Raw genomic sequence first — 26,905 nt, forward strand, 5'->3', positions numbered from 1 at the left:
AATTATTTTTATTTCTTTCGGTTTTTTAGTTTTTTGACTGAAAATAATTATTTGGCTCTATATTTCGTAATACTCTAGAACCATATGTGTGGGATCGATGTCTCGACGGACGGTTCAAATCTATGCGAGAATGACGTGCCTTTTCACGGAACACATGTTGGGCCTGTACAACATTTCTTCTCCAGATGTTCACTTGTGGGCGGAGACTCTAGGATTTCTGATTTCTCTAATCCAAGTAGTGCGCATGTGTTCATTTTCTTTCATTACTTCATTCATATGTGGTTCGTGCCATTTACGCTCTAAATTATCCCGCTTTTTCTTGATTTTTCTTTCCGCCTGTAGGGAAAAATTCCAAAATTATTATTTTTAGAATAAACAGTATTCGAGAGAAGGTTCCACTTATGATCCTGTTGTCTGATTCCTACTCAATCGTAGTAGGCATCTTTGTGCTGGCAATCGTTCACTTCACTCAAGCTTTTGGAGTGATCCAGTTCATTGTCACATCTCCAGAAGCTATCCATCTGGAAGTGACCGCTTGCGTCCAGTTCGAGTGTTCGAGTCATGATGAATTGAGCGAGATTCGTGAAATTCCTGCAGGAGGTATTCCATTTCATTTCCACACTGGTGACTACAAAGGATCCGCTCGAAATCGCCTCGACTTGCATTTCAGGGTGGTTGATCCACAGACACAAGGTTGTTTTTTCTTGTTTTCATACTCTCTTATCAAATCCTGTTTCAGAAGAAATCGCGATGAGCAGTCATAATCCGGAGCTCGATACCGAATGGAACAAAATTCCGATAATCATTGAGACGTCGCGTGGGTTCAAAATCGTTGCTCAGTTGAGAAACAAGTGTCAAAAGTAAGTTTCAGTGTTTTCTCAGGAAACTGAAGATTTCAATTTCAGAGATTACTATGGTAAGCTATGTGATCGACTGTGCTTGATATCGCCAAAAAGTCATTGGATGTGTGATAAGGATGGAAATCGCATCTGCGAAGACGGCTGGGGAAGTTTAGATTGCAGCAGACGTGAGTTTCAAAAACCGGAAAGACTTAAAACTAGCCTACTACTCATTTCAGCCGAATGCGATAGCGGATGCAATCAACGAGGAATATGTGTGCGTCCAAATGAATGTAGATGTGTCAGAGGATTCCATGGAAATCAATGCGAGACATGCATCCCAACTCAAGGCTGTGTAAATGGAAACTGTATCAACAATATTCCGAACACCTGCGAATGCCGAAAAGGATTTCATGGTCGTTTCTGTGAACTAGGTAGCTTATTAAGGGTTTAAAAAATTCTTATAGTTTCTTGTACAGATGACAGTGCAGTTTGTGAACTCCAGAGACCATGTGAAAACGGCGGACGTTGCGTTAATGCTCCATACTCGGCACTTGGTTACACGTGTGATTGCTCTCACGACTACACAGGATCCAGATGCCAGACGGCGTTGAGCAGTATGCATTGCTCTAGGAAGGATATCTGCAAAAACAGTAAGATAGATGAACACCAATTAGTGTAAAACTCAAATATTTAGACGGAGTCTGTGAGACAGTCGGCACCAAAACCATCAGATGCAACTGTCGTGATGGGTACACTGGAACATTTTGTGAAATCAAGATGTTGATGGATTGTTTCACTGCAAAGTGCCCAGCAAACGCTGAGTGTCATATGAATGGAAATGTTCCAGTCTGCGTGGAAGTTGGAATAAAACCCGAAATAACGCTTCCTGAAAGAGCTGAAAGAGTATTCTCTGTCGATGAGGCTTTGATGAAAGAAAAGATGCATATCGTGCAGGAAACACAGAACTCGAAAACGACCGTAGAAACAATATGTGGTCTGTTGCTTAATCAAGTGAGACACAACAATACATGTTATTTTTCAGTGATTCTATTGAGTATCATACTCATCTACTTCATCTACAAGTACCGTGAGAATATTCTCACAATAATCCAAACATATCGAAACCTCACTCATCTGGATCCACTCCTAGTGGCATATTCCTCGGCTCAAAATCGTGTTCAGGTAAACATTTCCTCAAATAATTAATACACGCAATATTTTTTACTTTCTCAGATTGGAGATCAGCCTCAACCAGAAATGTCTTCCGACTCGTCAGATAATGAAGATGATCACGTGTCTTCTTCCTGTGAGCCCAGCCAGGGATCTTCTAAGCGACCATGTACTCCTCCACCATCCTACTTGTCTTTGGATCTGCCAGGAACAAGCTATGTCTGAAAAGGGACAGATCTTTTTTGAGCATTCTTTCTTGTCCATAGTTTGAGAGAACATTTCTCTACTAGTATTTTTCTTTTTTTTTGCGCTGGTTCCTAGATTTTAATATGTTCCATTCGCCCTTTTATCTTACTTGTACATAATTCCAATTTTCTCACTCTTCATCACATTCTGGCTTCTCACCGGTTTAAAGTTTTATTGTTTTCAATTTATCACAATGTTCCGGTTAAGCACTCAATCTGGGAATAATTTATTGGTTACATGTTCTATAATATGTCTTTTGTCCTTTAAGATTGTAATAAATAAGTAATTACTTCATAATACGTGGGCTTTTCAGAGAAAAAGCTGAAAGTGACGCAGCTCCTTCGAATAGAAAAAGATTAGAATTCGAAAAACCAATTTTTTCTCTATAATTTTGAGAATGTTGTTTGAAATGACATTTTTAAATAACATCAAAATTAGAGGGTTGTCCGTACCCAGCTAAACCACTTCTCAATTCTCCTCATTTTCTTTCCTCGGAAAAAACGAAATGTTTGAACTCCTATTCTTTCTGTTATTATTTTTTTTGTCTTCCCAGTGTCGAGAGCGTGAGTCATGAAATAAATTCTAAGCTGATATCTCTGAACTTTAAGAAGGACCACCGCCAATTGACAGTTACACTTTTCAAAGTAATGTCTATTACTATGATATTTACATTAATGAGTCCACTATCTCACTACCCGATCTCAAACCGGAATATAGAATATTATCTGCGGTTTACATCTCAGGCGATTTGCAAGTGACTTTGCGAGAACTCACATCTTTCTTTGAGAGATTTGATATGTTTCTTTATGGGATACGTGTCAATAACACCAACATAGAAACCTTGTCATTTCTTAAACCTTATTCTGTAAACAGTTTAGATAATACAGGTAAAATGTAACACAAAATTATAGTAAAAACTCATTTTGCAGTAAACTCGATTGAAATAACAAATAATCGAAATCTCAAAAAAATTGGAATTGACTTTGTTTATTGTTCCTTGTGCTATGATAATATAGTCATTACTAATAATTCAAATCTGAATTTGAAAACCGAATGTGATGGAATAATAGAGCGTTATTCAACGTACAGAACCATAAGTGACAACCTAGTGGATTGTGGATGCACCATCATAGGAGATTTCAACAAGTATGTTGCAAAACTTTCACCAAGTTGTTGGATGTTGTTCGGAAATGTCACTATCAACAATCAATCGGAATTGCTTATATTGAAAGTGAGTCAAAATTGTGAGTTGTTTGGGCATTATTCAGTTTACAGGAGAAAATGGCAAATGTCACTCGAATCAACGGCGGCCTGTCTGTGATTAACACTTCCTTTGTGGATCTGTCATTTCTGAGCTCAGTGGAAATAATTGAATTGAATCCTTTGAAATCAAAGTATCTTGCAAGTGTTAACATTCAAAACAATCGAAACTTGTCTTCACTCGGATTCAATGCAAAACGTGATGGACTTTATTTAACAATTCGGAACAATCCAAAGCTATGTGTCACACCACAAGAACTGGATAACCTATTTTATGGTATTTCCCTTGATTCTGATTTAGATATAGACATCTGTTACAATAACAAAACACCGTCATATTGGTGTGACGTCTCAAAGTTTGCAGGACTCAAGGTAAGCGTTATATATTCAAAGCACTCTATGCCTAGCTGCCTCAGGACCTGCCAGACGGATGTTCTGATATGACAGGAGATTTGGTTATTGATCAAGACTTCGATTATGCAAGTGCTTATAAGCTATACGGCTTGAGAAATATCTATGGGAGTTTAACTATCACCAATAGCTCCATTCGTAAAACAAGCATGTTTCCGAATCTTCACAACATTAGATCTGTGAAGGATGATAGAATACCTCTTCATGTGTACAATAACTCTAACCTCTCTGACTTATTCAAAATGTCTCAGCTACGAGGAATGGAGAGTGGGTTGGCTGCTACAATTGAGGACAACCCAAACCTAGAAACCTGGCAACTAACTTGTGTGGTGATGAAGACCCGGAAATCTCCAGTTGTGAAAAAAAATTTGAATAATTGCGGTTTGCTGACAGAAGTAATATAGATTCTGCAAACTTTAAATGATTTCAGGAGAGCAAACCTCAACAGTTGTAAAAAGATATGACAAGACACCACTAAATGTTGATGTTTATCACGGTCTCCCTTCATATCCAGATGTTTCGATAGGTGGTGATAGCCATGAAGACCCGGGAAAACTGAATAATCCGTGGGACTTGAATGGCACTGACTCTACCGACGTTGATTATGTTGCAACTACAGAAAATAACAGCTTTGCATTGAAAACAGTGTACTTGATTTGTTTGATCATTTTTGTTTATTTATACCATGATTCATAACTCAATATTCTCCTTAATTGGATTTGTTCCACTCCAAATCTTTATTCACATTTTCATGTTTCCTATTTTACTAAAAAAAACGTATAATCAGAAACTCTTGCATACACTCGTTCTAACGCAATTCGCCCACTTTCTGAGTTCATCCAAACGCGTAAAAACTTTTTTACTAGGAGTCTCATGTTACACCTGGCCTTTTGACTTCTGTCTGTCTCATCGGAGCTTGAACTCCCTTGATCCGGTTCTTTCATCTTTGTCATAAATGGTGCGTATCTTGTGCGTCTTCGTACTTCTAAAAATTATTTATGGTTTCTACTACAATCCTACACTTTATGGTGAGTATATTCGTTTTTAATTTGTATCTTATAAATATGTTCAGTGCCAAAATACCACGACTATTTGGAAGCTCAAACCAATTTGACCAAGGAAGTTTTCCGAGATTACGATGCAACGGTTTCTCCAATCTATACGAAAGGGAATTTTTTAATTTTTCTTCGCCTGATTAGACTTTGTGTTTTCAGTTGACCCTACCAAACCTATTGGTTATGACCCAGATGCCCCAAAACGGTGGAACTACACTATTCTATTATATTCATTAAAACTAGTAGAAGTTATAGAACCGGAAGAAAAAGTTTCGGTAGTCCTGGAAATAATGGAGGTTATTATGAAGACTACTATTTCATAAATGTAATACTTCTTTTCAGTATTGGTATGATCCCAGACTTTCCTGGAATGAGAGTATATACGAAGACATTGGTGCATTCTATACCCGCCAGGCAAATGTATGGAGTCCTACGTTGTCAGCATTTGGAGTGTGAGTCATTAATTTCTTGTTTTTAATATCAATCGAACATTTGATTTTGACAACATTTTTGGAATACATTTCGTATTCTTTCAGAAATGATCTTGTCGATTACCGTGATCAAGACTTTCGACTAGTCTGTGTTAACAGTGTCGGCATGCTCTATGACTATGTTTCAGTCCGCGTATCCGCCAACTGTCCCATGGATGTTTATAAATTTCCATTTGACTCTCAAATTTGTCAAATAAGATTTTGTCTACCAGTATTCAACCAAGTGGAAGTAGAAATTATCAATGAAATCTACCAAGGAGTATTAAAATCAGATGCATGGAAGTTGATGGTTACTTGACTGATGAGTCATTGTTTATAATCTTTTCAAATGTTTAGGGAAACTCTGAATGGAAACTGGTCAACTTAACCAACCGCACTGAAACACTACGGTATGACGATGGTTTTGGAAATCTAGATTTGGTGTGTGAATTATTTTTCTGTTTTGGGTTTACTCACTTTTTTCAGGGTATCTTCGAAATTACTATTCAAAGAAATCCTCTGTATTACATATACATGATTATTTTCCCATCGTTCATTATTAACGCTATTTCGATTGTTGGAGTGTTTATGAAAGGCGCCGATAAGATGTCGCGGGTGACCTGTTTCAGCATTTTTTGAAAACTTTTCCATCTTATTATAGCTGAACGTTGGTCTTACTAACATCATGACCATGACATTCATTCTTGGTGTAATGGCTGACAAAATTCCAAGAACTGGTACTGTACCGTTGCTCGGAGTCTATATAATTATCAACCTTGTCATTATGATAATTGCAATAGCCATCGTAACGGGAATAACAGAATTACGGCGATGGGCGTCTCCGAAACTGAAGAAGAAGCAGACAAAGTTTAGGTAAACATCACACTAGAAAACCAGGCAAAAGTTAATGTTGTTGCAGCAGGAAACTCGAAACGTTTTTGGGTACACCACTGGAATACACCTGTGCGGCCCTTCTGGAGTTGTTGACACTTGGAAACTTCTCTATCATGATTGGATTTTGGCTATTTGAAAAATAAATGAGTGTTTTACGATTGAGTATAAGATTTTATTCCAAAGAACGATATACATGAAACTAGATTTTGAAAATTATTGCACTGACAAAAAATTAACCAATTCGCCAAATCACGTAAATATATTTATAGTTGAGCATTACTTCACTTCGTTAACACTCATTCGTTTGACGAACTTTATTTTTTATTTTTCTGTGAATCCACGTTCTGAGTACATCTATATATGTAAGCTGTTTTCTAGTGTAAGTATCATGTTTCACCTGGCACCCTGACTTTTGACTGTTTCATACAACATTGAATTTGTTTCATTGCTTTATTTCATCTTTGTCGTAAAATGGTGCGTTATTCATGGGTTCTCCTATTTATCAACGCAATTAGCAGTTTTTATTACAATCCGATACTTTATGGTAAGTGGATAAGAAAATAGTGATTCACATATTGAATAGTTTTCAGTTCCAAAGTATCATGACTTCCTAGAACATCAATCAAATCTAACAAAAGACTTGTTTAATGGTTATGATGCAACGGTTTCTCCAATATATACAAAAAGTAAATCTGAAAATTTTGTTTCTGAAAAAAGCTATCAATGTTTCAGTTGATCCAACCAAACCGATTGGTTTTGATCCGGACGCTCCGAAACGGTGGAATTATACTATAATGTTATACTCCTTGAAACTAGTGGAAGTCATTGAACCGGAAGAAAAAGTTTCTGTAGTTATGGAGGTCATAGAGGTAACTAGACTAAAATAAAAATAAAATCTATAATGAGACTGCTTTGCAGTTCTGGTATGACCCGAGACTCACTTGGAACGAAAGTCTTTATGATGACATTTATGGGTTTTTCACCCGTCAGAGTAATGTGTGGAGTCCAACTTTGTCAGCGTTTGGAGTGTGAGTTAAATGTAAAATTGCTCAATGGTTATTATGAAAATCTATTCAAAAAGTACTGTCTATTTTTCAACTGCTTCCGCCTTTTTTCCAGGAATGATCTCATTGATTTTCGTGATCAAGATTTTCGAGTTGTCCGTGTGAATAGCGACGGAATGATATATGACTACATATCAGTTCGTGTATCGGCAAACTGCCCTATGAATGTTTACAAGTTTCCTTTCGACTCGCAAATCTGTCAAATCAGATTTTGTCTTCCTGTGTTTAACTACGGAGAAGTGGAAATTATAAATAGAATTTATCCAGGGTTACTCAAGTCAGAGGTCTGGAAAACTATGGTTAGTTGATTGACAGTTACTCACGTAATATGCTGTGAATTCGCAGGGAAATTCCGAATGGAAGCTCACCAACTTGACAAATCGGGTTGATACTCTACGGTACGACGATGGATTTGGAAATTTGGAATTAGTGAGTTGAAATGTTCTTGGCATCAAATAAAAAAGATGTTACAGGGAGTTTTTGAAATAACTATCCGAAGAAATCCATTGTATTACATATATATGATAATTTTTCCTACATTCATCATTAATGCAATTTCCATAATTGGAGTGTTTATTAAAGGTGCGGACAAGATGTCAAGGGTAAGTTCTCCTAGTTTTGCGTTTGTCAATATTTTTCTCTAAGATGTCGCGGGTGACCTGTTTCAGCATTTTTTTTTTGAAAAATTTTCCATCTTATTATAGCTCAACGTTGGTCTCACTAACATTATGACCATGACATTCATTCTTGGAGTAATGGCTGATAAAATTCCAAGAACTGGTACAGTTCCAATGCTCGGGGTTTACATAATTGTAAACCTTGTCATCATGATTATTGCAATATCAATCATAACTGGAATCACTGAGTTTCGTCGATGGGTGACGCCGATCTTAAAAAGAAGGAAGGCAAAGTTTAGGTATACATCAAAGTTAAGGTCATATGTACAAAATACGTCATTGCAGCACGAAACTCGAAACGTTTTTGGGTACACCACTGGAGTACACATGTGCTGTTCTTCTGGAGTTGATGACAGTTGCAATATTTGCAATTATGATCGGATTTTGGATTTTTGAAAAATAAATTTGCGTTATAGTCTGTTTTGTCGCTTGAGGGCAATTTGTATTCTTAATAAAACAACGTCAACAAGATTTCCGCCAACATAATCAGAAAAAGAAATGTGCAATATTCCACGCACAGGAAAGACGTTGTTGCTTGAGGATTACATCACTGTGAACCTCATCCACCTGGTTCTTACAATCGTAATAGTCACACTCATCAGAGAGCCACGTGAATGAGCATCATCTCGTTCAAAGTTGAAGAAAGGAAAAAATATTATATTCATTTCAAAATGCCAAATTGAAACAATGAAATCAAAACAAAAATACTACACCTGCGCCATTGTATTGGTGTTGCTAACAATATCTGCCTTTATTGAAATGATTGCATTTCGGTTTGATGATTCATAAAACTGTTCGTGTTCATCTCGTTGTGTTTATTCAAGATGTTATCTGTATTGTGCATCAAATCAAAAAACCGATTTAATCGAGAAACATACTGTCCTTCGCTAGCTGAACAAGTTTTTCATCAAATGCCATTACTGACTTTGTATACTCTCGAGAAATGTCTCAAACAAATGCACATAAATTTTAGGTGTGTGATGACAAAAATTAATGATTACAAAACTATCATGTCAGATTACACTCATTATTAAATTTCCTCATCTCCATTATACACAAATCTTAGATAATTGTTTCTACAAGTACAGCATCTCTATGCGCCATGTGTACTTTTACCACAACCAAAAAGAGACAAATGTTCCTTGTTTGGTCTCGAGTTTCACCTGCCATTTGGCGTTGCTCACTTTTTGTTTGATTCAGTTAGGTGTCTTTGAATGTTTTCGGTGACTGCTGCTCTAATATGCGTTGTTCAAGTTGCGTTGTCATTCCATTATGATCCGGCATTATACGGTAATTTGTTGCAGGCAAATGTAGCAAATTTCTAAAGTGTATTTCAGTCCCAAAATGGAAACACTTTTTGGAGGCACAAGAAAACTTGACAAACAATTTGTTTGCAAATTACGACCCCGCGATTTCTCCTGTCTACACAAATAGTATGTTATAACTGTACTGGATTGGCAATCTTAAGAAAATTGTTTTTAGTTGACCGGAACCAGCCAATTGGATATGATCCGGACGCTCCCAAACGTTGGAATTATACAGTTCTACTATATTACCTGAAACTGATAGAAGTTACGGAACCTGAAGAAAAAGTATCTTTGGTTCTGGAGCTCATGGAGGTGATATTTGTTTCTTTTCTTGTGGAATTGAAATAATCTTTTGTGTTTAGAACTGGTATGACCCGAGACTTTCTTGGAACTCTTCAATATATGGAAATATCAGTGTGATCCATGCGAGACAAGAAAAAGTTTGGAGTCCCACATTGTCTGCTTTTGGAGTGTAAGCATTCTACATTCATTTATAGTGAAAATTGATGTTCAGAAACGAAATCATCGATTTTCGAGATCAAGACTTCCGTTTGGTATCAATTGATAGCACTGGAGGACTTGCAAATTATTTATCTGTTCGTGTCTCTGCAATATGTCGGATGGATGTGTCAATGTTCCCGTTCGACAACCAAATATGCGAAACTTATTTTTGTCTACCGCTGTTCAATAGGGTACAAGTTCAAGTTTTCAATGAAATTTATGAAGGAATACTGCAACAAAATGTTGTCAAGTTTATGGTAAGTGAGCCCTTCTATCAGTACAATTTGTGATTTCAAATTTGAGGGTAACTCTGAATGGAAGGTGACAAACCTCTCAAGTCGTGTGGAGCTCTTGAATTATAATGACAATTTTGGAAATATGGAACTGGTTAGTTGGTTTCTATTTTTGACATGTGTTTTCTTCATATGAGTTTCAGGCAGTTTTTGAGATTAGAATCCAACGAAACCCTTTGTATTACATGTACATGATTGTTTTCCCGTCGTTCATTATTAATACCATTTCGATCATTGCTGTTTTCCTACAGCATGCTGATAAAATGTCAAAAGTAAGAGTTATTTGAAATATCGTTGTCTCAACTTCATCGTTACAGTTAAACGTTGGTCTCACTAACATCATGACGATGACATTCATTCTCGGTGTCATGGCAGACAAGATCCCTCGTACAGGGAATATTCCGTTGCTTGGTATCTATATCATTGTGAACCTCGTCATAATGATTCTTGCAATCGTAGTTGTTATAGTTATCACAGAACTACGTGAATGGGCGGTTCCACGTCTGAAACTGAAAAAAGGGAAAATCAGGTAGTTTTTATTATGAAATCTTATAAGAACAAAAGTCATTTTAGTAAGAAGTTGGAAGTATTTCTTGGTTCACCTATTGAATACACCTGCGCAACTATATTAGAGTTGCTGACAACCGCTAATTTTTTCGTAATGATTGGATTTTGGTTAGAGGACATTTAATTGTGTTGATATTCACAATATGAAGAAGAAAGTGATATAAAGTCACGCAGGTGTTGTCAATTACGTTTGATTAATTACGTGTACAGAGTGTTTCTAGTTTGTTTGACAAGTCAGAGAAACTAACACTCATGAGTTCAAAAGATTCCAGTTTTGAGCGAACATCGTGATTCAATCATGTTGAGAATTTTCTGCTTCTCGTAGTGGGAAAAAGCTCATCTAGCACATTTTCTTTGACTGAAGTTTTAAATTTCACTCTATCTACCAACGCATTCTGGAAGTTTGTTGAACGTTGAAGTTGCTAGCTATGTTTAATGTATTCTCTGTTTTGTTGGTCATCAAGATTAACTTGGTTTTTTGTTATTATGAAAATGAGTCGTACTACGGTAGGTGGGTTGTTTAATTTGTCATAACAGACTTATAATTCTAGTCCCCGAGTGGAATGATTTTTTGAACTACCAACAAAAGTTAATGGCTGATTTGTTCCAAAACTACGATGACACAGTTGCACCTGTCTATACTAAGCGTGAGTCGGGTCTTCATGATTATTCAGACTTTGTCCAATCCAGAAATGTTTCAGTTGATATTACTAAACCTATCGGCTACAATCCCTTGGCACCAAAACGATTCAATTACACAGTTTATTTGTATTATCTAAAGCTGGTGGAAGTTATTGAGCCAGAAGAAAAAGTGTCGGTAGTTTTGGAAATGGCAGAGGTAATCTTCCTCATGAAATTAAATCAACTGATGTTTCATAGTTTTCAGTACTGGTATGACCCACGTCTTGCGTGGAATCCCTCTTCATACGGGGACATTCAAATGCTTCATATGAGACAAGATAGAGTTTGGAGCCCGACAATTAGCTCTTTCCGGATGTTTGTTTATTTTCAGTCAAAACTCAAAAAGAAATAAAGAATTTTAGAAACGATATTGTTGACTTCCGAGATCAAGACTTCCGAATGGTGTGTGTTGAGAATACAGGACACGTCTACACCTCTCTGTCAATCAAAATATCATTGAACTGTCCGATGAACGTTGCCAGGTTTCCATACGATTCTCAAACATGTGTTATTCAATTCTGTATGCCTCTGTTCTTCATGCAACATGTGGAAATGTTTAACACAATTTATGCGGGGATCCTCAACACAACTGTTTGGGAGAGAATGGTATAGTGCTTAGCATTCTATTAAACGATCGTTTCATGTTTCTAGGGAAATTCCGAATGGGATCTTGTGAATCTGACAAATCGAATTGAACTGCTTACTTACAACGATGGACAAGGAGATATGCAGCTAGCTACTTTTGAAATTAAAATCAGAAGGAATCCCATGTACTATATCTATATGATAATATTCCCGTCTTTTATTATCAACGCGTTGTCTATTATTGGAGTGTTCATGAGAAAAACTGATAAAATGTCAAAAGCGAGTTTGGTTAATTGATTCCAAAGGAAATATCATGTTTTCAGCTTAATGTTGGTCTCACAAATATTATGACAATGACATTCATACTTGGTGTGATGGCTGACAAGATTCCAAAGACAGGTTCAATTCCATTATTGGGAATCTATATCATCATCAATTTATTCATTATGGTTTTTGCTGTTGGATTGACTACAATACTAGAGGAGTTGCAGAAGTGTGCAGTTCCTCGACTGAGAGCTAAAAAGAGCAGGTTACAGTAAGTGATTTGAACAATATCCAAAACAGATTGTATATTTTCAGTCGCCAACTGGAATACGTCTTGGGCGATCCACTCGAAACAATATGCATGGTTATACTAGAAGTTGTGAATCTTGCTAATTTCTTTGTGATGATTGGTCTTTGGATAAGTGATTCTGGTTAATATAGAGAAGCATCACTGTGAAAATGTTACTTTTGATTTCAAGAATCATGACATTTCCCCTCAAAATAAAATAAGAGTTGTACTACGCGACAAGTAATTCAATACTCTGACATTTTCCTGTCCAAAAGTCAGAAATTCGGGATTAGAACACAAACTAAACATACATTTTTAAATGTCTTTTTTTTTTGCCCACGCAAAATGTACATGAAAATATATAATAGGGGTCAAAATCAGACATGAGATTGGAAAAAAAAAACTAATTATCCGTGAAATACTCAAATACCGGTATGATGTTTCATTACAAAATAATTATTCACGACTTCACTCTGAATCTCCATGTCTTAGTTGGTGGGGCGCATCCAAGATTTTTGTACAATTCCTTGTTCTTCTTTCTCAACGATCGATTCTCTTTGAAAACAGCGATAAGCGAGTTGTCCTCTTGGAAGCGGAGTCTGAAAAGACACACGTTTGATAAAAATATATAATTTCAAAACAATAATAACTCACTCTCTCAAACAAAAATCTAACCGATTTTCCACTTCCAAAACTCTCATTGCTGTCATCCCAATTGTTTCAAATAAAACAATGCAGTGGTCACTTCGAATCATAGCCAGCGTCTGGATTCCCATTCCTGGTTCAGGTTCCATAGAAATAACTCCACTGTGGATGAAAAGGTTGTTGGATGTGTACTTTGAGATGAGCGGTTTTCCGTTTATCTAGAAAAAGAGTTGTAGATATCGTTCTAATTAATTCTGCAATAACTTACACTAATCTTTGCCATAATTTGTTCTGTTGAAGTCAACGGCACTTTTCCACTGTATTTCTGTTTCTTGGCGGCACGTTTCTTAGTTCTCCACTGTTTCTCATACTTAATCTGGTCTCCATCCCATTTCTCCACTACAATGAGTTTTCCAAGATTTTTTAATACTCCACATGACTCCATCATGCCATCAATTTTGCAACACGCTCGAATATGATGAGAATGCAAACTCCATATGGACACAACAGACTGCCTACCAATATTGTGTATTGTAAAAATGGTGGAAAACGAAGCACAAATCTCCACAGATGAAAAGTGTCCTTCTTGAACTGGAAGTGTGCCGTAGTACTCAATAGAAAATGATTTGCTGTCACTTCTGAGCATTCTGTCAACTGCAGTTCGTGACTTTGGACTGTGTCTGTTAACAACTTTGTAAACTTCGATGGGTCCATGATGAACGAGGCATGCCACATAGTTATCATCTACACTCATTTCATCAATTTTCTTGTTGTGTTCTTTGCAGCATTCAGATGACCCATCAGATAACACCAACTTGCTGTCAATTGTTTTGTAGTTTATTTCCGTGGTGTCTTTCTCTCTTTCTGAAGTCAGTTAAACTTCCTAAAAAAAATTTTCTCGGCCGTTGCACTTACTATCTTTGTTTTTCTTAAACAGTTGTAAATTCTCATTGTCCAGAGCGTTGCTTTTGTTGAAAATTTTTGACTTCAAACTTTTCATTCTTCTCCACACTCGTTGCGTTGTCTGCCTATCTATTGTGTACTCTCCCATTTCGTAATGACCGACAGTCAGTTCCTTCCCAAACCTATAGAAAAAATATAGATTTTTACTAATATCTAGTAGTTTAAACTCACGCTAAACCATGCATATGTCTAACTGAACCATGCCTGTGCTCCACTACTTCTCGTTTTGGATGAGGTTGAGTGAAGAGTTGGATAGGAGCTGTCCCCAACGTTTTCTGATTCGCTTCGTAAGCATTCGTCATTACTCGATCGAAAACTGTTGGTGGGGAGTTCCCGGGATACACCTGGATTAATATAAAAACATTTTTTCACAAATCGGCTACATACCGCCGGATGGTAAACGTTGATTGCATCATGTGCAGGTTTTCCTCTAGATTTGTAGCCAAAAACAAGATCAATCCAGTTGTGCAGCATTGATTGGACATGTTCAGATTCTGAAAAGGTGGTGTGAATGTTTTGTAACCAGAAGATAGTTACCTAAAGCATGACGATGCAAGTGAATAAAATTTTCATGAACGGGTTTCCCATCGACATAACACCACTGTGGAACATCTACATCGTTTACTGCTTCTCCGTTTTGTCTTTCTCCAAAATGATTTCCATTCTCATTTTTCAAAACTTCCACAGTTGTGAATAATTCAGGAACCAGCTCTTTGTAATCATTACTGGACTCAATTTTTCCCAATCCCAGTCCAGATTCGATGTTATGGAATAGTCTATCTGGGAAATCAAATCTACCATCTTGGAGTTCGATGGCTTCCTCTCCGAATGGGAGCAGCCGAATGTTGTAAAATGAGACAACACCACGGTTGGAGCACATTGATCCAAAATGATAAGGAGTTAGGTGACTGACTTCCTCATTCTCCTGTAATAATAGTAATTGGAAATCAATCCAATCTTGGTTTTCTTACCTTTAACTCATTGTAATGTTCTTTGTGCTTTTCGATTGATAACAAATCTTGTCCCGCAACAGGTCTGTCCAGTTTTCTATACAATGATCGGTCCTGCAGGTCTATTGACTCATTTCCAAACCTCGCCAAAATACGTGGAAAAATAGGATAACTGCTGCTGTCATGAATAGTACGTCCCGCAAAGAGGTTCAACATAGTGAGATATTCAAAGTTGGAAATTTTCCCTTCTTCCCATCTTTTTGTGAATGCCAAGAGATGATTTTCAGTAGCAATCAGTTTTGCAGCGTATTGACTGACTAACTTAGCAAAACGCTGCTGTGAGAAAATGAGAAGAGATTCATGAGTGTTCATCATCATTTCAAACGAAACTTCCAGAGCATCCCAAGGCCTCATTGGTCTTCGGAATATCATTGTCATGTTTTCAAACAGATATGTTTTTTCTACAGTATGAGAACCACACGGGAGTGCAGTGATTCCAGAGCGATGCACATGGAATATTGGATTGGTTTGTGTTCCGTTTGTTATCAATATTCCATGAAGACATGCATTACGGAGTTGTGCAAAAATGTTCGGTTTTCTGATCCAAGATAATGACAATGCGTCGAATACATCAGGAAAACTGTTAGTCTTCTTAATACTTTTATGACTTGTAAACATTTCTTTTGTTTTGACATCCGCCACATCAGTTACCATTCTTTCGCCGCGTGGACCCAAAATTGATGTAATTTTTCTAGGTCGATAGCCATTTTTGATAGCAGTCAGTCTTGAGAATACACGCTGAAATTTAATTGGTTGGTTGTTTCATACAAAATTCGAGCAATCACCTCATTCTCCTCAATTTTATTCATAAGTTCACAAATTTCGTTCACTCGTTTCATGTTTCTTGGAGCCGCCAAAGTTTTCTGCATTCTATCCAGTGAGAAGTTAATTTCAGAAACATCACAGTGTGGTTCAGGTATTCTTCCTTTCAAATTTATCTTCTCAATCACTTCGTTTCGTTGGTCAAGCCAGTATCTTGATGCAATTTCACTTTCTACTGTCATTTTTTGAATTAGGTCTGGGGTACGGGGCTGTGGATAATCGATGTTTCCTGAAATTAATGAAAGCCGGTTTTTCGAAGGATATTTCAAATAAATCACCTCTCGTGCTGTCTCTGTTTGGACTATTCAGAAACAATACTGCTAACTTGAACAAATTTGAATTATGATCCTCTCGCTGGGTTATGTTTTCCATTGCTAGTCGAATCATTTGGTCGATGTCCTGGAATCATTAAACTTCAAGAATCATAAAGAGAACAAATCATACCATAACGTTTCCGAACACAGTTGAAATTTTAGTGTAAGATCGAATTATTTTGTGGAGCAATACTTCTATTCGTGATGTTTTCTGCCGGTTGAACACTTTGTCTGAAACAAAAATTATGTAAATTAACAATATCTTGAGGGAACAACTCACTGAACGGAGTAATGTACTGATGTATATCTGTCATCACAAATGTCACACAACTCGCAAAAACATTAGTGACAAACATCATATCCGCCGCTACCCATATACAGTTAGGCCATGACTCGTCTAGTGTCCATTTAGACATTTCCTCAAAAAATATCCTGTACAAATTATCCTCTTCATCACATTCGACTCGATTGGTAATCTTGAAAAAGAACTGGCATAACGTCAAAACGTCTTTGATTCGATGTCTCATCTCTTCCGCAGTTAGTGGCGATTCTTTGTGTTTTCGATATGGACATTTCAACAGATTTGGATTTGGGCCGAGAACACTTTCCTTGACTTTTTGTGCAATTTCATCCCAAAACTTAGTTGGTTTTGTGGGCGTCGCTTCAATTTCTTCTGGTTCTTCATCATAACCAAGCATGTGAATTGAAGAGTTGCTGGCTGATCTGTGTTTGTTGGAATCAGCTAGTGCAATATCCAACAGGAATTTGAAAAGCTGAAGTAGGAGTACACACATTGCCCAGTACACATTATCTCTGATGAGTCTTTGTGCATCATTCTCAGGGTGGTCTAACAGTTTTCCATTTTCTTGGGTGTAGAGTAGAAGGAGATGAGATATTAATCTTGAGGCTCCTTCAAACACAGATTGTCTTCCATTTACACCAATTCGAATGATACTGATTGCAAATGCAAACCACGGATCAAGAAGTGCTTTGAGTTTTTCATTACGGATTCTGAAGTCTCCCAGTTTAGCAAGTTTCGCCAAAATCGCCACCATATTTTCATCAATTCCAGCTGCATTCATTGCTTGAGTGAGTTGATTATTGAAAGTGTAAACCTGTAATGACATCAACTGCCATCATGTAAATCTTTGTTATAACTGACTTTATTGAGTGATGTGCAGACCACAGTAAAAACAGCAATTTCCACATCATCTGCAGATTCTTCGAAGATAGTCAACAGCGGATACACAGCTTGACAGGATATTGTATTTGGATAGAATGTTTCCAAATGAGCATTGTCTAAACCAGCGGACACGTCAACTTGCTCCCTGAGTAGAATTGAAAAGAGCGCATTAACAGATTGCATAGTCAGTGGTTTGTTACGGAGTTGACGAGCAAGAATCGGCAGTAAGTTGAGTTGAACGATTTTGGCGATTTTGTCAGAGTAAATGTTGTGGTTCTGAAAGTCGACAATAAAATGTGGCTTGTGTGATTGACGAGACTTACTATTATTGCCTCATACATTTCGATCAGTGCTCCCACTACTTTTCCATTGTTGTTCACTTCAATCAAATAACAAATTTTCTGAATAAAAACTTGTAGAATCAGAAAAAAGTTTCTTCTATCTTACCTCTGTAGTAATGGCATCAAAGCATGCATATTGGGTGTCTGGGCATAAAACATACGCTTGATGGATTATTTGAAGCAGACCTAAAAATCGAAAGTTTGGTTTGAATGGATATAGACCGACCTTTCATCATGTAATCCCTGTTCCTTGTCATCATCCGCAAGTCTTTATCCGATGGAACTTCTGTGGGAGTCATTACTCGGAATAGTTCATCGTCATCAATATTTCCTAGCGGTAAGTCTAACTGTAGCAGTTCTCGGTTGATACGTCGTCTAGTGATTTCCTCTTCTGTTTCATCTCCGTTTAAACTTAGTATCGGCTGACGTGAAAGTTCTCTTTCCAAAGCTGAATAAGAAAACTTATGAACTCACAATTACCAGTAACAAGTACTCACTTCTTTCTTCGACCCAATGAAACTTATTGTTTTGTGGACTTATTTTCTCAAAATCGAACAAGTCCATCATGAAAGTGACTAGTTGAGTTGTGCGGACAGCATGGGGTTCTCTACACCATTCTTTGAAGATTTCAACAGTTACAGTTACAATGTCATGGGCTTCATCAGTTCCATGATCGTTCCTGATAATACGTGCCACTATTTGCAGTATCAACGGTAGGCACTTTTCCAAATTTGAACCAAGATTGGATGACTTGAATCTTATGAGCAATCGATAGAACATGGTAAGATCATTTTCCCAATAAGTAGGTTCTGATAGTAGTTCTGTCAATAAAACAGCTTCCTTGATTTCGTGGTTTGTGATCATACATTTGTCAAATATTTTCTGCAAAAGCAAAGTTTTACACGTCAATGTTTTCTAAACTTACCTGCAGTATTTTTTCCGGAACTTTAGTTTTTGTAAATCGAAACAGGAGAGACGTCATTTGAAGTGCTTCTGTTCTTGTGAATCTCTCATTACTCAAATAAGGAGCGTTGAGATAGGCCAGAAGCAACTCCCAATAGTTTATCGTTTGCTCCTCATTTTCCAAACTTGAGTGTACCAGATGTTTAGTAAAAACATGGAATAAAAACCCAAAGCCGCCACAAGACCTCAGCTGCTCCGCTATACTCTCAAACCCAATCTGCTCTTTTCTGAGTGAAAGTATCTGGTTGTGTTGTACAGGAATCACAGAGTGGAACATCTGTCCAATGTTGAGTTTACGACCTTTAGTAGACAATGTGAAGCGTCGGGAGTGTTCCAGATTTTTTGAGTTGATTCCGAGTTCATGTACATCATACAAGGATTGACGGTCTCCTGAAAGTGTGAAAAGTAAGAAAGGAAAGTTTAAAAAAGAACCGAGACTTTCCTTGAAAAACGATGGGTATTGTGTGATGAAGAGATGAAATTGAAATCTTGATTTCATCTAATGGTCGCGTATTTCTTCTATTTGTCACTTGATAAGTTTTCGTAGGAGTCTGAAAAACAATGTGTATTGAAGTTTCACTTATTTCTAGAAACCAACCACAATATTAATTTCATCTCCGTTATTAGAAAACTGCAACATTAATGAGTGTACTTGGAATGCCGGTTCTTGTAAGATAAGAATCTTGTCCCTTAACCATTTTTATACTGCTAAACTACTTTGAAAGTTTTCACTCACCCATTATTAGTAGTGTACAGGCATCTCAGAACATTACCATCGCAATAGCAGTTTAATTTGAGTTTCAAGTTACCAATTGTAACTGCTATCAGTTCAGATCCGTCTAGTTCCTCACGTAATTTGATTTGAAAGTAGACATTCAGATTTAACTTCTGAGAACCGCTCACATGAGTTCTGTAAAGTTAAATAATTAGATATCTTAAACATAAATGGAAGCTTCTCACAAATATTCCATATCTTCATGCTGAACCGGATGGGTCCATGAAAGGTTCAATGTTTGTAGGAGATATGATAAACAGTCATTCCGAATATCGACTTTTTCATGACTTCTCAAAATAGTGTTCACGAAATATGATATGAGTAATCCAGGTTCCATGGCATTATTTAATCTTTGGGTCAAGTAGTTGCAAATCGGTGTGTGAGAATAGCGAATTAAAACTTGTTTCTAAAACTCAAAAATAGTTACTGGACAGAAAAAAAGAAATAGTATACTAACTCGTTGCATGAGCGATTTCAAGTTGTTATGAGCAAAGTCAATGAGATTGTTGCTCTTTGTCTCTTTATTCAGAAGAAGAAAAAGAGGAGTAATGTCCCGTATATTTTCCAAAAGTATACCACGTGGCAATGGGAAAAAAGACACCGTGCTAAATATCCTGCAATAGTTTTTAGAAAAATTTCATAGTTTTCAAGTCCAAACTCACTGTTCGTTTAAGAGAAACATGTAAGTTTCCGATATATTACTTATTCCTTTCCCACATATCGCCTTACTTATATTGAACACCCGATTCAGTGATTCAAACCAAGTTTGTGATGGAGAGCAAGTATGTGATTGATCACAAAACACCAATATAGAAAGACAGGTCAGATGAACCTGACAGTAGTGGTCAAGTTTTGTGTTGAGCCCTATTGCATTGACTTGAAAATGAGAATCAAGCATATCAACTTCACTGATGTTGAAACTCGCAAGTTTTGTTTCAACATCGAGTAGAAGTGTTCGAATTTCATCAATTAACACATCTTTTTGGCAGTATGCTTTCTTCATAAGATCTTCTAAAACAATATACTAACATTTTCAGAAATAAGGTAAAAATACCTGATGAATGTGAACGCAATACTTTGGCTAACAGCAGTAAGAAATGATTAAGTGCGTGATAATTGTTCAAATCTTGAAGAATGAAGACAATCTTCTCTGCCATGTAATTTCTCTGCAATATTTTTCTATCATAATCTGGCCAGGTAACAGTCAAACTTACCAACTTCATATTCCGTTGGAGACATGCATTTTGAAAACACAAACCAATGATTTCATAGGGTGTTTTTGAGTTTTTAAACTCAGGAATATCAATAAGAAGTTCCAGGGTTTTCTTGAAACAGTTTTCCGCTTCTTGAGGTGACAAGTTGACAAAGTGGTTAGTTGCCTCGGATTGTAAGTTAGCGATAAGCTTGTATCCTTCATTCTCAATTTCTATATGAACCGCACTAAAGTCCCGTTTCTCAACGATTCGTGCCAATTCCTCGTAGTACAAAAACGTTGGACACTGAACTAAGTATTCAGTCGATAAGTGTTTCATTCGTTTCAATTTTGCTTGAATCTGATCTCTCAATCCACTTATAATCGCAGTGATAATTATCTTTTCTCTCAAATCTCGTTGTTGTTTTACTGTGTACATAACTATTTTTTCCCACATATATTCAAACTGTTCAGTGGATATTGATGGTATTCGTTCTTTTGTTTCACTGATGTTGTTCAGATCAACACTATATGAAGATACTGGGAATTCATAAACATCAGGAAATTCCAGAATATGATGGGCCTGCAAAAAATAATATCTGAACAAGTTTTACGTATTGTTGAGCAACTCACGAAATCAGATAAAGGATTTTTGAGAACATGGTAGAGTGCGAAAGTTTTTGAAACTATTCCATTCTGAGGTATTCTTTGGCTGTCAATAAAATGATTTAAAAGACCATAATCTTTTTCTTCGGTTGATTGCAAAACGAATTGAATTATCATTTGATGCAAAAAAGTGACTTCATTCGGGGGTACTGTAGGCAGCGGATACTTTGTCCAGAATTGAATCATAAAATTGATGATGCTGTGTGACTGTACAAGTTCTAGGACTGCGAATGGAGCCCAGTCAATTGTCTGAAATCTTTTCAATGGCTTTTTGGAATAACAGGAAAGACTTACGTTATCATCAATTACTATTTTTGACAGAATTATCCAGTAGCATTTGATAAGTAGTTCATATGCATGCTGATACTCGTGATGGCTGTTATCCAGAAGAAACATCTGAAAATGAACAGTTTGATTTACATAAAGCCAGTTTTCAGTTTTAACTTACATTGTACTCTTCGACTAAAGCTTTCATTGCGATTTGAGATTCTTGTAAGACCCGTTGACAGTGATTTGCATTAGATGCGGTGGCTACTTTTAGAAAACGAAGAAGGAGTACCTGAAGATCATATAATTTTTCTGACCATTAATCAGCACCGTATCAAATAAACTAACCTCATATTCCAATAATTTGTGTCTCTGCGTTTTTTCTTGAGACTGGGAAGGCACAGTTGCCAGAATTTGTTTGAGTTCAGTCTCCTCCAGAACATAACTTGCTATATGCATAACAATGTAACATCTTGCGTGCACCATTTCAACCAACTCCTTTTCTATCATGTGGGGATATTCTGTATACCACCTTTTCACCAATTTGATGTCTGGTAAAGTCTGAAAATGGAAATAGTTGGAGAACACTGTACAAACTGTTCGACTCACATCACTGTCTTTTTGTGTCCATCTAATTCTGTTTTTTCTATATTCACCGGTGACATCTAATCCGGGAAAGTGTGATTTCATTTTTGACAAGGATAGTTTTTCGGTGTGATTAAAGACTTCGAGAATACTGGAACAATGAATTTTTGTTGGTAAAATGAATTTCTCACTTACGTTCTCTCTAACAGCGCAGTATTCGGTTTTACTTTTTGATAGCTAGCGGTTCCTAGGAGTTCATATCGTTTTTTAAATAACTCCGTCATGTTGTACTTGAATGCATCTTTCTTATATACATTTTTTCGGCATTCTGAGATCAGAATTTGCGCTGCTTCTTTTATAGTATGACCTGAACACAAAACAAAATTTAGTTGAACTGGTCAGAAATCTAGAATAAACCCACTTTTAAAAGGTTCGAAAAAGAGAACATCATGATCAACATCATTTTCCGTCAGCAGATCGTTGATGAGTGATAACGTCTCTTTCTTCTCCATTTTCTTCGTTTCTCTAAATATAAATACTAAGTTATATTACTTATCTACAACAAGAAATGTTTTTAATTCTATTCACTTTGCTTTTGGAAAGAATAAAGAGTTTCGAATAGGAGCAGTAAAACAAAAGTGAAACCAAAAAGAGAGTCAATTATTAATTTTTTCGTTGTTTGCCATCGAAAAGAAAACAAACAAACGAATGAAAATGCAAAACAACTAACAAGTAGCTTCAGTAGAAAAATTATATTTGGTGATTTGAAAAATGGTAAGTAGAAAAAGCGTGGAAAATAGAAACGGGTGACGTTGAGTAGAGTGATAAGAACAATGGAAGTGAAAACTGATGAACTAGCATCTGAGTGCATGTACTAATTGATTAGAAATATCACATTTCATGAAATGAATTCATACATAATTCAATATTTTGTCATCCTTGCGTCCATGCTTAATTTGTTTCTGCCCTAATTTTCCTATAATTTGTAAGGTCCACCAACTACCCTGTTCCCACTATCTTTCCTGTTTTGTTTCATTTCCTTTATGCATTTTGTGCATATGCAATGTAATTTATTGTGTCAAAACCCGCTCATCCAATCCGTTTGTCGCAAAAAGTTGTCAAGCGTGGCGCAAAAATGCTGGTCGCGTAAAACCGTGTCGCCTCAGGAGCACAACAGGCGGGCGACAAACATTGTATAGGTTTGAAGGGCAAACGTCTCGTACGGCGACTTCCGCTCGGGGTGTGCGAGAAAATGAAAACAAGCAACTTTCTTACGATCTCCGTTATTGTTTGTTTCTTTTTCTTCCGCACTCCTCCCCCTTCCAACTTCATGGATGTTCATAATTCATAACGACAAGATAGAAGGAAGAGGGCGCAGACACAACAACTGGGAGAAAAACACAATATGATTAGTAGGGTGGACACTTGGCACTTCCGTGGAAGTAGGCGGGAAAAGAGCCTCCCGGAATATATTCACGGAAAAAACCGGACAAGATAGACTAGGTGGACAAGTGGCAGCAAGTATAAAAGCATGAGTACAGTGGTTTCACGTATCAAATTCAGCACTTTTCTGTTTTTGTTTTTTAGTCTAGATTTTCTCAACAAAAATGGCTCAACAAAAACTTTGGGTTCTAGCCGCACTGCTTGGTAAGATTTGTCAAAAATCAGCCAGTAATTCAATATCTGAAATTTCAGCTCTAGTCTCCACCGAGATGACAATGCAAATGGTTGCTTATAAAGCTACTCGAACACCGTGTTGCTTGGATACACTTATGCCAAATGTGTGTAAAGCCTTGTACAATAGAGATCACGAGAAATTCACAAGACAGTGTAGAAGCAATGCTGACTTCTCATTCATCCAGTGCTGTCACTCTTGCCATTTCAATTTGGATATGTTCACCAGTGATAGTGAGTTTTAGATTGGAAAAACGCTAAGTGTACTAAACTCTTATTTTTCAGCTATCCCAGTACCCACTGACCTCTACCAACACGATGTAGAGGAGCTCCTTCTCCGTCATCATCCTCAAAACTGTTTTGACCGTCATGGTACTCAATTTTGTGAGGCTTTCGTGACTAGAACTGGAATGTGGGGAAGAAAAGCTTTGACCTGCCAACACTCAGCATTTGCATTCCGAGTATGCAGGAAGACTTGTGGATTCTGTGCTTCGTATGTTCAACATTAAGAAAATTCTATTATTATTTTGAATTTTTCAGGGTGAACAAGACGGCAACTGTCAGATACGACTCCAACTTGGCCAAGAATCCAAAATCCTGCGAACGACTATTCTAATCGTTGTACTACCTCCTAACTTATTACCTCTCATTAGTTCCATTTCGAATTATGTGTCATGACTAAAAGTATTAATGCGGTCAGTATTAGTTCTATTATTTCATGCATTTCAATCAACTGCTGGACCCCCTCACGAACTGATTTCAAAAGATAAATAAAGATTATTGACTTATTGGTTCTTTATTGTTCTCCAAGACCAGCTCAATGACCCTTGGCGCCTGCGATTCTAAAATAGGGGGTCAATGCAACCAACGAAGTCCTCCTCAAACTTCTTATTTACAATCTTCGTCATGTAATACAGAACCCCAAGTGAATGTACAAACATACTACCAAAACGGGTGTGTTCACACCTTTTCAAACACTTTCCCTCCTACCAGCAACTCCTCCTAGACTTTTGATTTTAGCTTCACGGCCAGTCTCCGATCTTTATTGTCGGTTGATGGGAACAACAGCAGTTTTTCTTCATGCTTGCCGTGCAATTTCTTATTGTCTGCACAACAAGCGTCTCACTATTATCCGGTGTTGCGCAAGCCGGTGAGTTTATTCATTTTAGTGCCATTCATTATGTTTTCTCAAAGAAAAAAGCACGAGTGAGAGAAAATATGCGAGAAAAATAATAATATTAAAACCCCGATCAAAAATTATTATTTTCACTCCACCACAAAGCTCAAAAACTAAAATACAATACTCAAATTTAGGAACAACTCCAAACTTCAATTTCAACCAACCTCATGATATAAATGATAGAACACCGTGTTGTGTAGACCGGCTGACAACTCTAACATGTAGCAGAATGAGGATTAACACACCTGCCAAATTCTTGAAAAGATGTGCAAATGACCCAGATTTTGCTCTAATTCAATGTTGCTCTTCATGGTAAGTAGCTACTTGAAATTCAAGAAATATACGGAACACATCTTTCAGTTTTGATCGAAGGAGCTCTGCGAGCAGTGAAAAGTACAATTTGGTTGTCAGAAGACATTTGGAGGACCCGATGAAAGTTACTTGTATAGACAGGCGTGGTGGTGACTGGTGCCAGAAAATGGCAAGAAGGTAAAATAAAACAATGAGAGGGAAATTTTGACTGTGATAGGGGTAATACTATTCGAAAATATCGAACTCAGATTGGTATCAAAATATGATGTGACAGAAAAACAACTGGCACGTGTTCAAAAGTTACTGAACAGATAAAAATCGGAAACATTATTGATATGCAGCTGATATCTCCAATCAGAATTCAAAAGCATTGGTTTCACTTATCTTAATCTTCCCGTGAATCTCTCATCTGACTTATTTACAGAGAAAACTACTGGCAAGACGCGAGTTTCAGCACTATTGGAGGTTGTGGTGCATTCCCTTCCGCATTCCGGGAATGTCGAAACACATGTGGATACTGTTCAGCCACAATGCAAATGACAGTAGTCAAGTACGACTACAAGCTAGCTACAAGTACACAGAGATGTGACATAAAAACATACTTTGCGAGGACAGATGACGAAATGAAAAAGAAGTACAATCCAGCTAGAAAAGGTAACAAAAATATATTCAGTTAAGATAAAATAGTAAGACTATGTATTCAGCGATTTCCAGAGTTCGACCCACTAGCTCGTCTGACATGGAAAAGGCCAAAAGACACCGACTACTTTGTTGTCGAGGACCATAACTACGAGGATTTTATGTAATCAATGTCTGATGACCAGTTAAAGATACTCATTGTTTCAATGTACCTCTATTCTTATGATAAAGCTCAAAAAAGTATTTATAGCTCAGAAAAAAAAGTATAAAATCGAAAACGAAAAAACCATTCGCATGAACAGGGAAACGAGGCCTGTTGAGCAGTACAGCGATAACAATTGTGTGACTGCTCGGTGTGTGTTGTTTTCACATGTCAATGACTATAAGATACGATAATACACAGTTGGACAACACGACAAAAGGTTAGAGGTCATATCATATCTCTTGATCTACTTTCTCTTGATAAGATTGTGTCTGGATATTAAATTGCAATTGGTAGAATTTATTTATGTTCAGTGATGTTTTCAAATAATGTCCTTGTCTATCCAAACCTGCCCTCCTTCTGTCTTAATTTTTTTACATGTCCAAGTCTCCAAGCTTTGCTTCCTTTTCACCACTTTACGCAACATTGCTACGCAGCCTGTCCACAAATCGGCTATTAAAATCTCTCTGTATCAACTGGATCTTCTATCACTTATCTTTCCTCCCTATCTGTTCATTTCCAAATTACATGTAGAATGAATTGATTTTCATTTTCAATTTATCGTTTTCTTACTTTTTCCCATATTCAAACCGACT

The 26,905-nt window shown here is 37.0% G+C and overlaps 8 protein-coding genes across 8 annotated transcripts; 7 read left to right on the forward strand and 1 right to left on the reverse strand.

Moving 5' to 3' along the window:
- Positions 1–401: 401 nt before the first annotated feature.
- On the forward strand, positions 402–2,237 carry GCK72_023133 (uncharacterized protein; the record flags this gene model as incomplete). The annotated part of the gene is made up of 8 exons (XM_053735253.1): positions 402–693; positions 740–860; positions 906–1,027; positions 1,079–1,273; positions 1,319–1,492; positions 1,537–1,836; positions 1,885–2,024; positions 2,076–2,237. The coding sequence occupies 8 exons, from the start codon at positions 402–404 to the stop codon at positions 2,235–2,237; spliced, it is 1,506 nt and encodes a 501-aa protein (XP_053578819.1).
- Positions 2,238–3,435: 1,198 nt separating this feature from the next.
- Positions 3,436–4,625, forward strand: GCK72_023134 (uncharacterized protein; the record flags this gene model as incomplete). Its single annotated transcript, XM_003103225.2, has 4 exons — positions 3,436–3,489; positions 3,534–3,890; positions 3,935–4,310; positions 4,360–4,625. 4 exons carry the CDS (start codon positions 3,436–3,438, stop codon positions 4,623–4,625), a joined length of 1,053 nt encoding a protein of 350 aa, XP_003103273.2.
- Positions 4,626–4,884: 259 nt separating this feature from the next.
- Positions 4,885–6,491, forward strand: GCK72_023135 (uncharacterized protein; the record flags this gene model as incomplete). Its single annotated transcript, XM_053735254.1, has 8 exons — positions 4,885–4,957; positions 5,002–5,075; positions 5,327–5,436; positions 5,521–5,764; positions 5,812–5,895; positions 5,941–6,069; positions 6,116–6,327; positions 6,374–6,491. 8 exons carry the CDS (start codon positions 4,885–4,887, stop codon positions 6,489–6,491), a joined length of 1,044 nt encoding a protein of 347 aa, XP_053578820.1.
- A 328-nt stretch (positions 6,492–6,819) lies between these two features.
- On the forward strand, positions 6,820–8,492 carry GCK72_023136 (uncharacterized protein; the record flags this gene model as incomplete). Its single annotated transcript, XM_003103348.2, has 9 exons — positions 6,820–6,892; positions 6,939–7,034; positions 7,081–7,217; positions 7,267–7,376; positions 7,468–7,711; positions 7,758–7,841; positions 7,886–8,014; positions 8,117–8,328; positions 8,375–8,492. The coding sequence occupies 9 exons, from the start codon at positions 6,820–6,822 to the stop codon at positions 8,490–8,492; spliced, it is 1,203 nt and encodes a 400-aa protein (XP_003103396.2).
- Positions 8,493–9,303: 811 nt separating this feature from the next.
- On the forward strand, positions 9,304–12,723 carry GCK72_023137 (uncharacterized protein; the record flags this gene model as incomplete). Its single annotated transcript, XM_053735255.1, has 14 exons — positions 9,304–9,379; positions 9,427–9,522; positions 9,572–9,708; positions 9,759–9,868; positions 9,911–10,154; positions 10,201–10,284; positions 10,334–10,462; positions 10,508–10,601; positions 11,309–11,404; positions 11,459–11,595; positions 11,644–11,753; positions 11,801–12,044; positions 12,347–12,558; positions 12,603–12,723. 14 exons carry the CDS (start codon positions 9,304–9,306, stop codon positions 12,721–12,723), a joined length of 1,890 nt encoding a protein of 629 aa, XP_053578821.1.
- Positions 12,724–13,036: 313 nt separating this feature from the next.
- GCK72_023138 (uncharacterized protein) lies at positions 13,037–22,814 on the reverse strand (the record flags this gene model as incomplete). The annotated part of the gene is made up of 33 exons (XM_053735256.1): positions 13,037–13,175; positions 13,231–13,439; positions 13,490–14,085; positions 14,137–14,306; positions 14,356–14,528; positions 14,572–14,678; positions 14,722–15,109; positions 15,156–15,932; positions 15,980–16,245; positions 16,295–16,415; positions 16,461–16,561; positions 16,611–17,445; positions 17,493–17,789; positions 17,837–17,914; positions 17,961–17,998; positions 18,081–18,302; positions 18,352–18,736; positions 18,780–19,044; positions 19,250–19,368; positions 19,416–19,506; positions 19,554–19,727; positions 19,778–19,998; positions 20,050–20,206; positions 20,255–20,603; positions 20,647–20,758; positions 20,807–21,367; positions 21,418–21,699; positions 21,745–21,846; positions 21,899–22,009; positions 22,066–22,278; positions 22,327–22,453; positions 22,498–22,669; positions 22,724–22,814. 33 exons carry the CDS (start codon positions 22,812–22,814, stop codon positions 13,037–13,039), a joined length of 8,049 nt encoding a protein of 2,682 aa, XP_053578822.1.
- A 1,095-nt stretch (positions 22,815–23,909) lies between these two features.
- On the forward strand, positions 23,910–24,592 carry GCK72_023139 (uncharacterized protein; the record flags this gene model as incomplete). Its single annotated transcript, XM_053735257.1, has 4 exons — positions 23,910–23,949; positions 23,998–24,210; positions 24,262–24,469; positions 24,517–24,592. 4 exons carry the CDS (start codon positions 23,910–23,912, stop codon positions 24,590–24,592), a joined length of 537 nt encoding a protein of 178 aa, XP_053578823.1.
- Positions 24,593–25,056: 464 nt separating this feature from the next.
- On the forward strand, positions 25,057–26,274 carry GCK72_023140 (uncharacterized protein; the record flags this gene model as incomplete). Its single annotated transcript, XM_003103266.2, has 5 exons — positions 25,057–25,126; positions 25,291–25,468; positions 25,517–25,645; positions 25,893–26,122; positions 26,183–26,274. 5 exons carry the CDS (start codon positions 25,057–25,059, stop codon positions 26,272–26,274), a joined length of 699 nt encoding a protein of 232 aa, XP_003103314.1.
- Between the last annotated feature and the right edge of the window lie 631 nt (positions 26,275–26,905).

This window comes from Caenorhabditis remanei, chromosome X, assembly GCF_010183535.1.
Source record: "Caenorhabditis remanei strain PX506 chromosome X, whole genome shotgun sequence".
NCBI classification, from domain to species: Eukaryota; Metazoa; Nematoda; class Chromadorea; order Rhabditida; family Rhabditidae; genus Caenorhabditis; species Caenorhabditis remanei.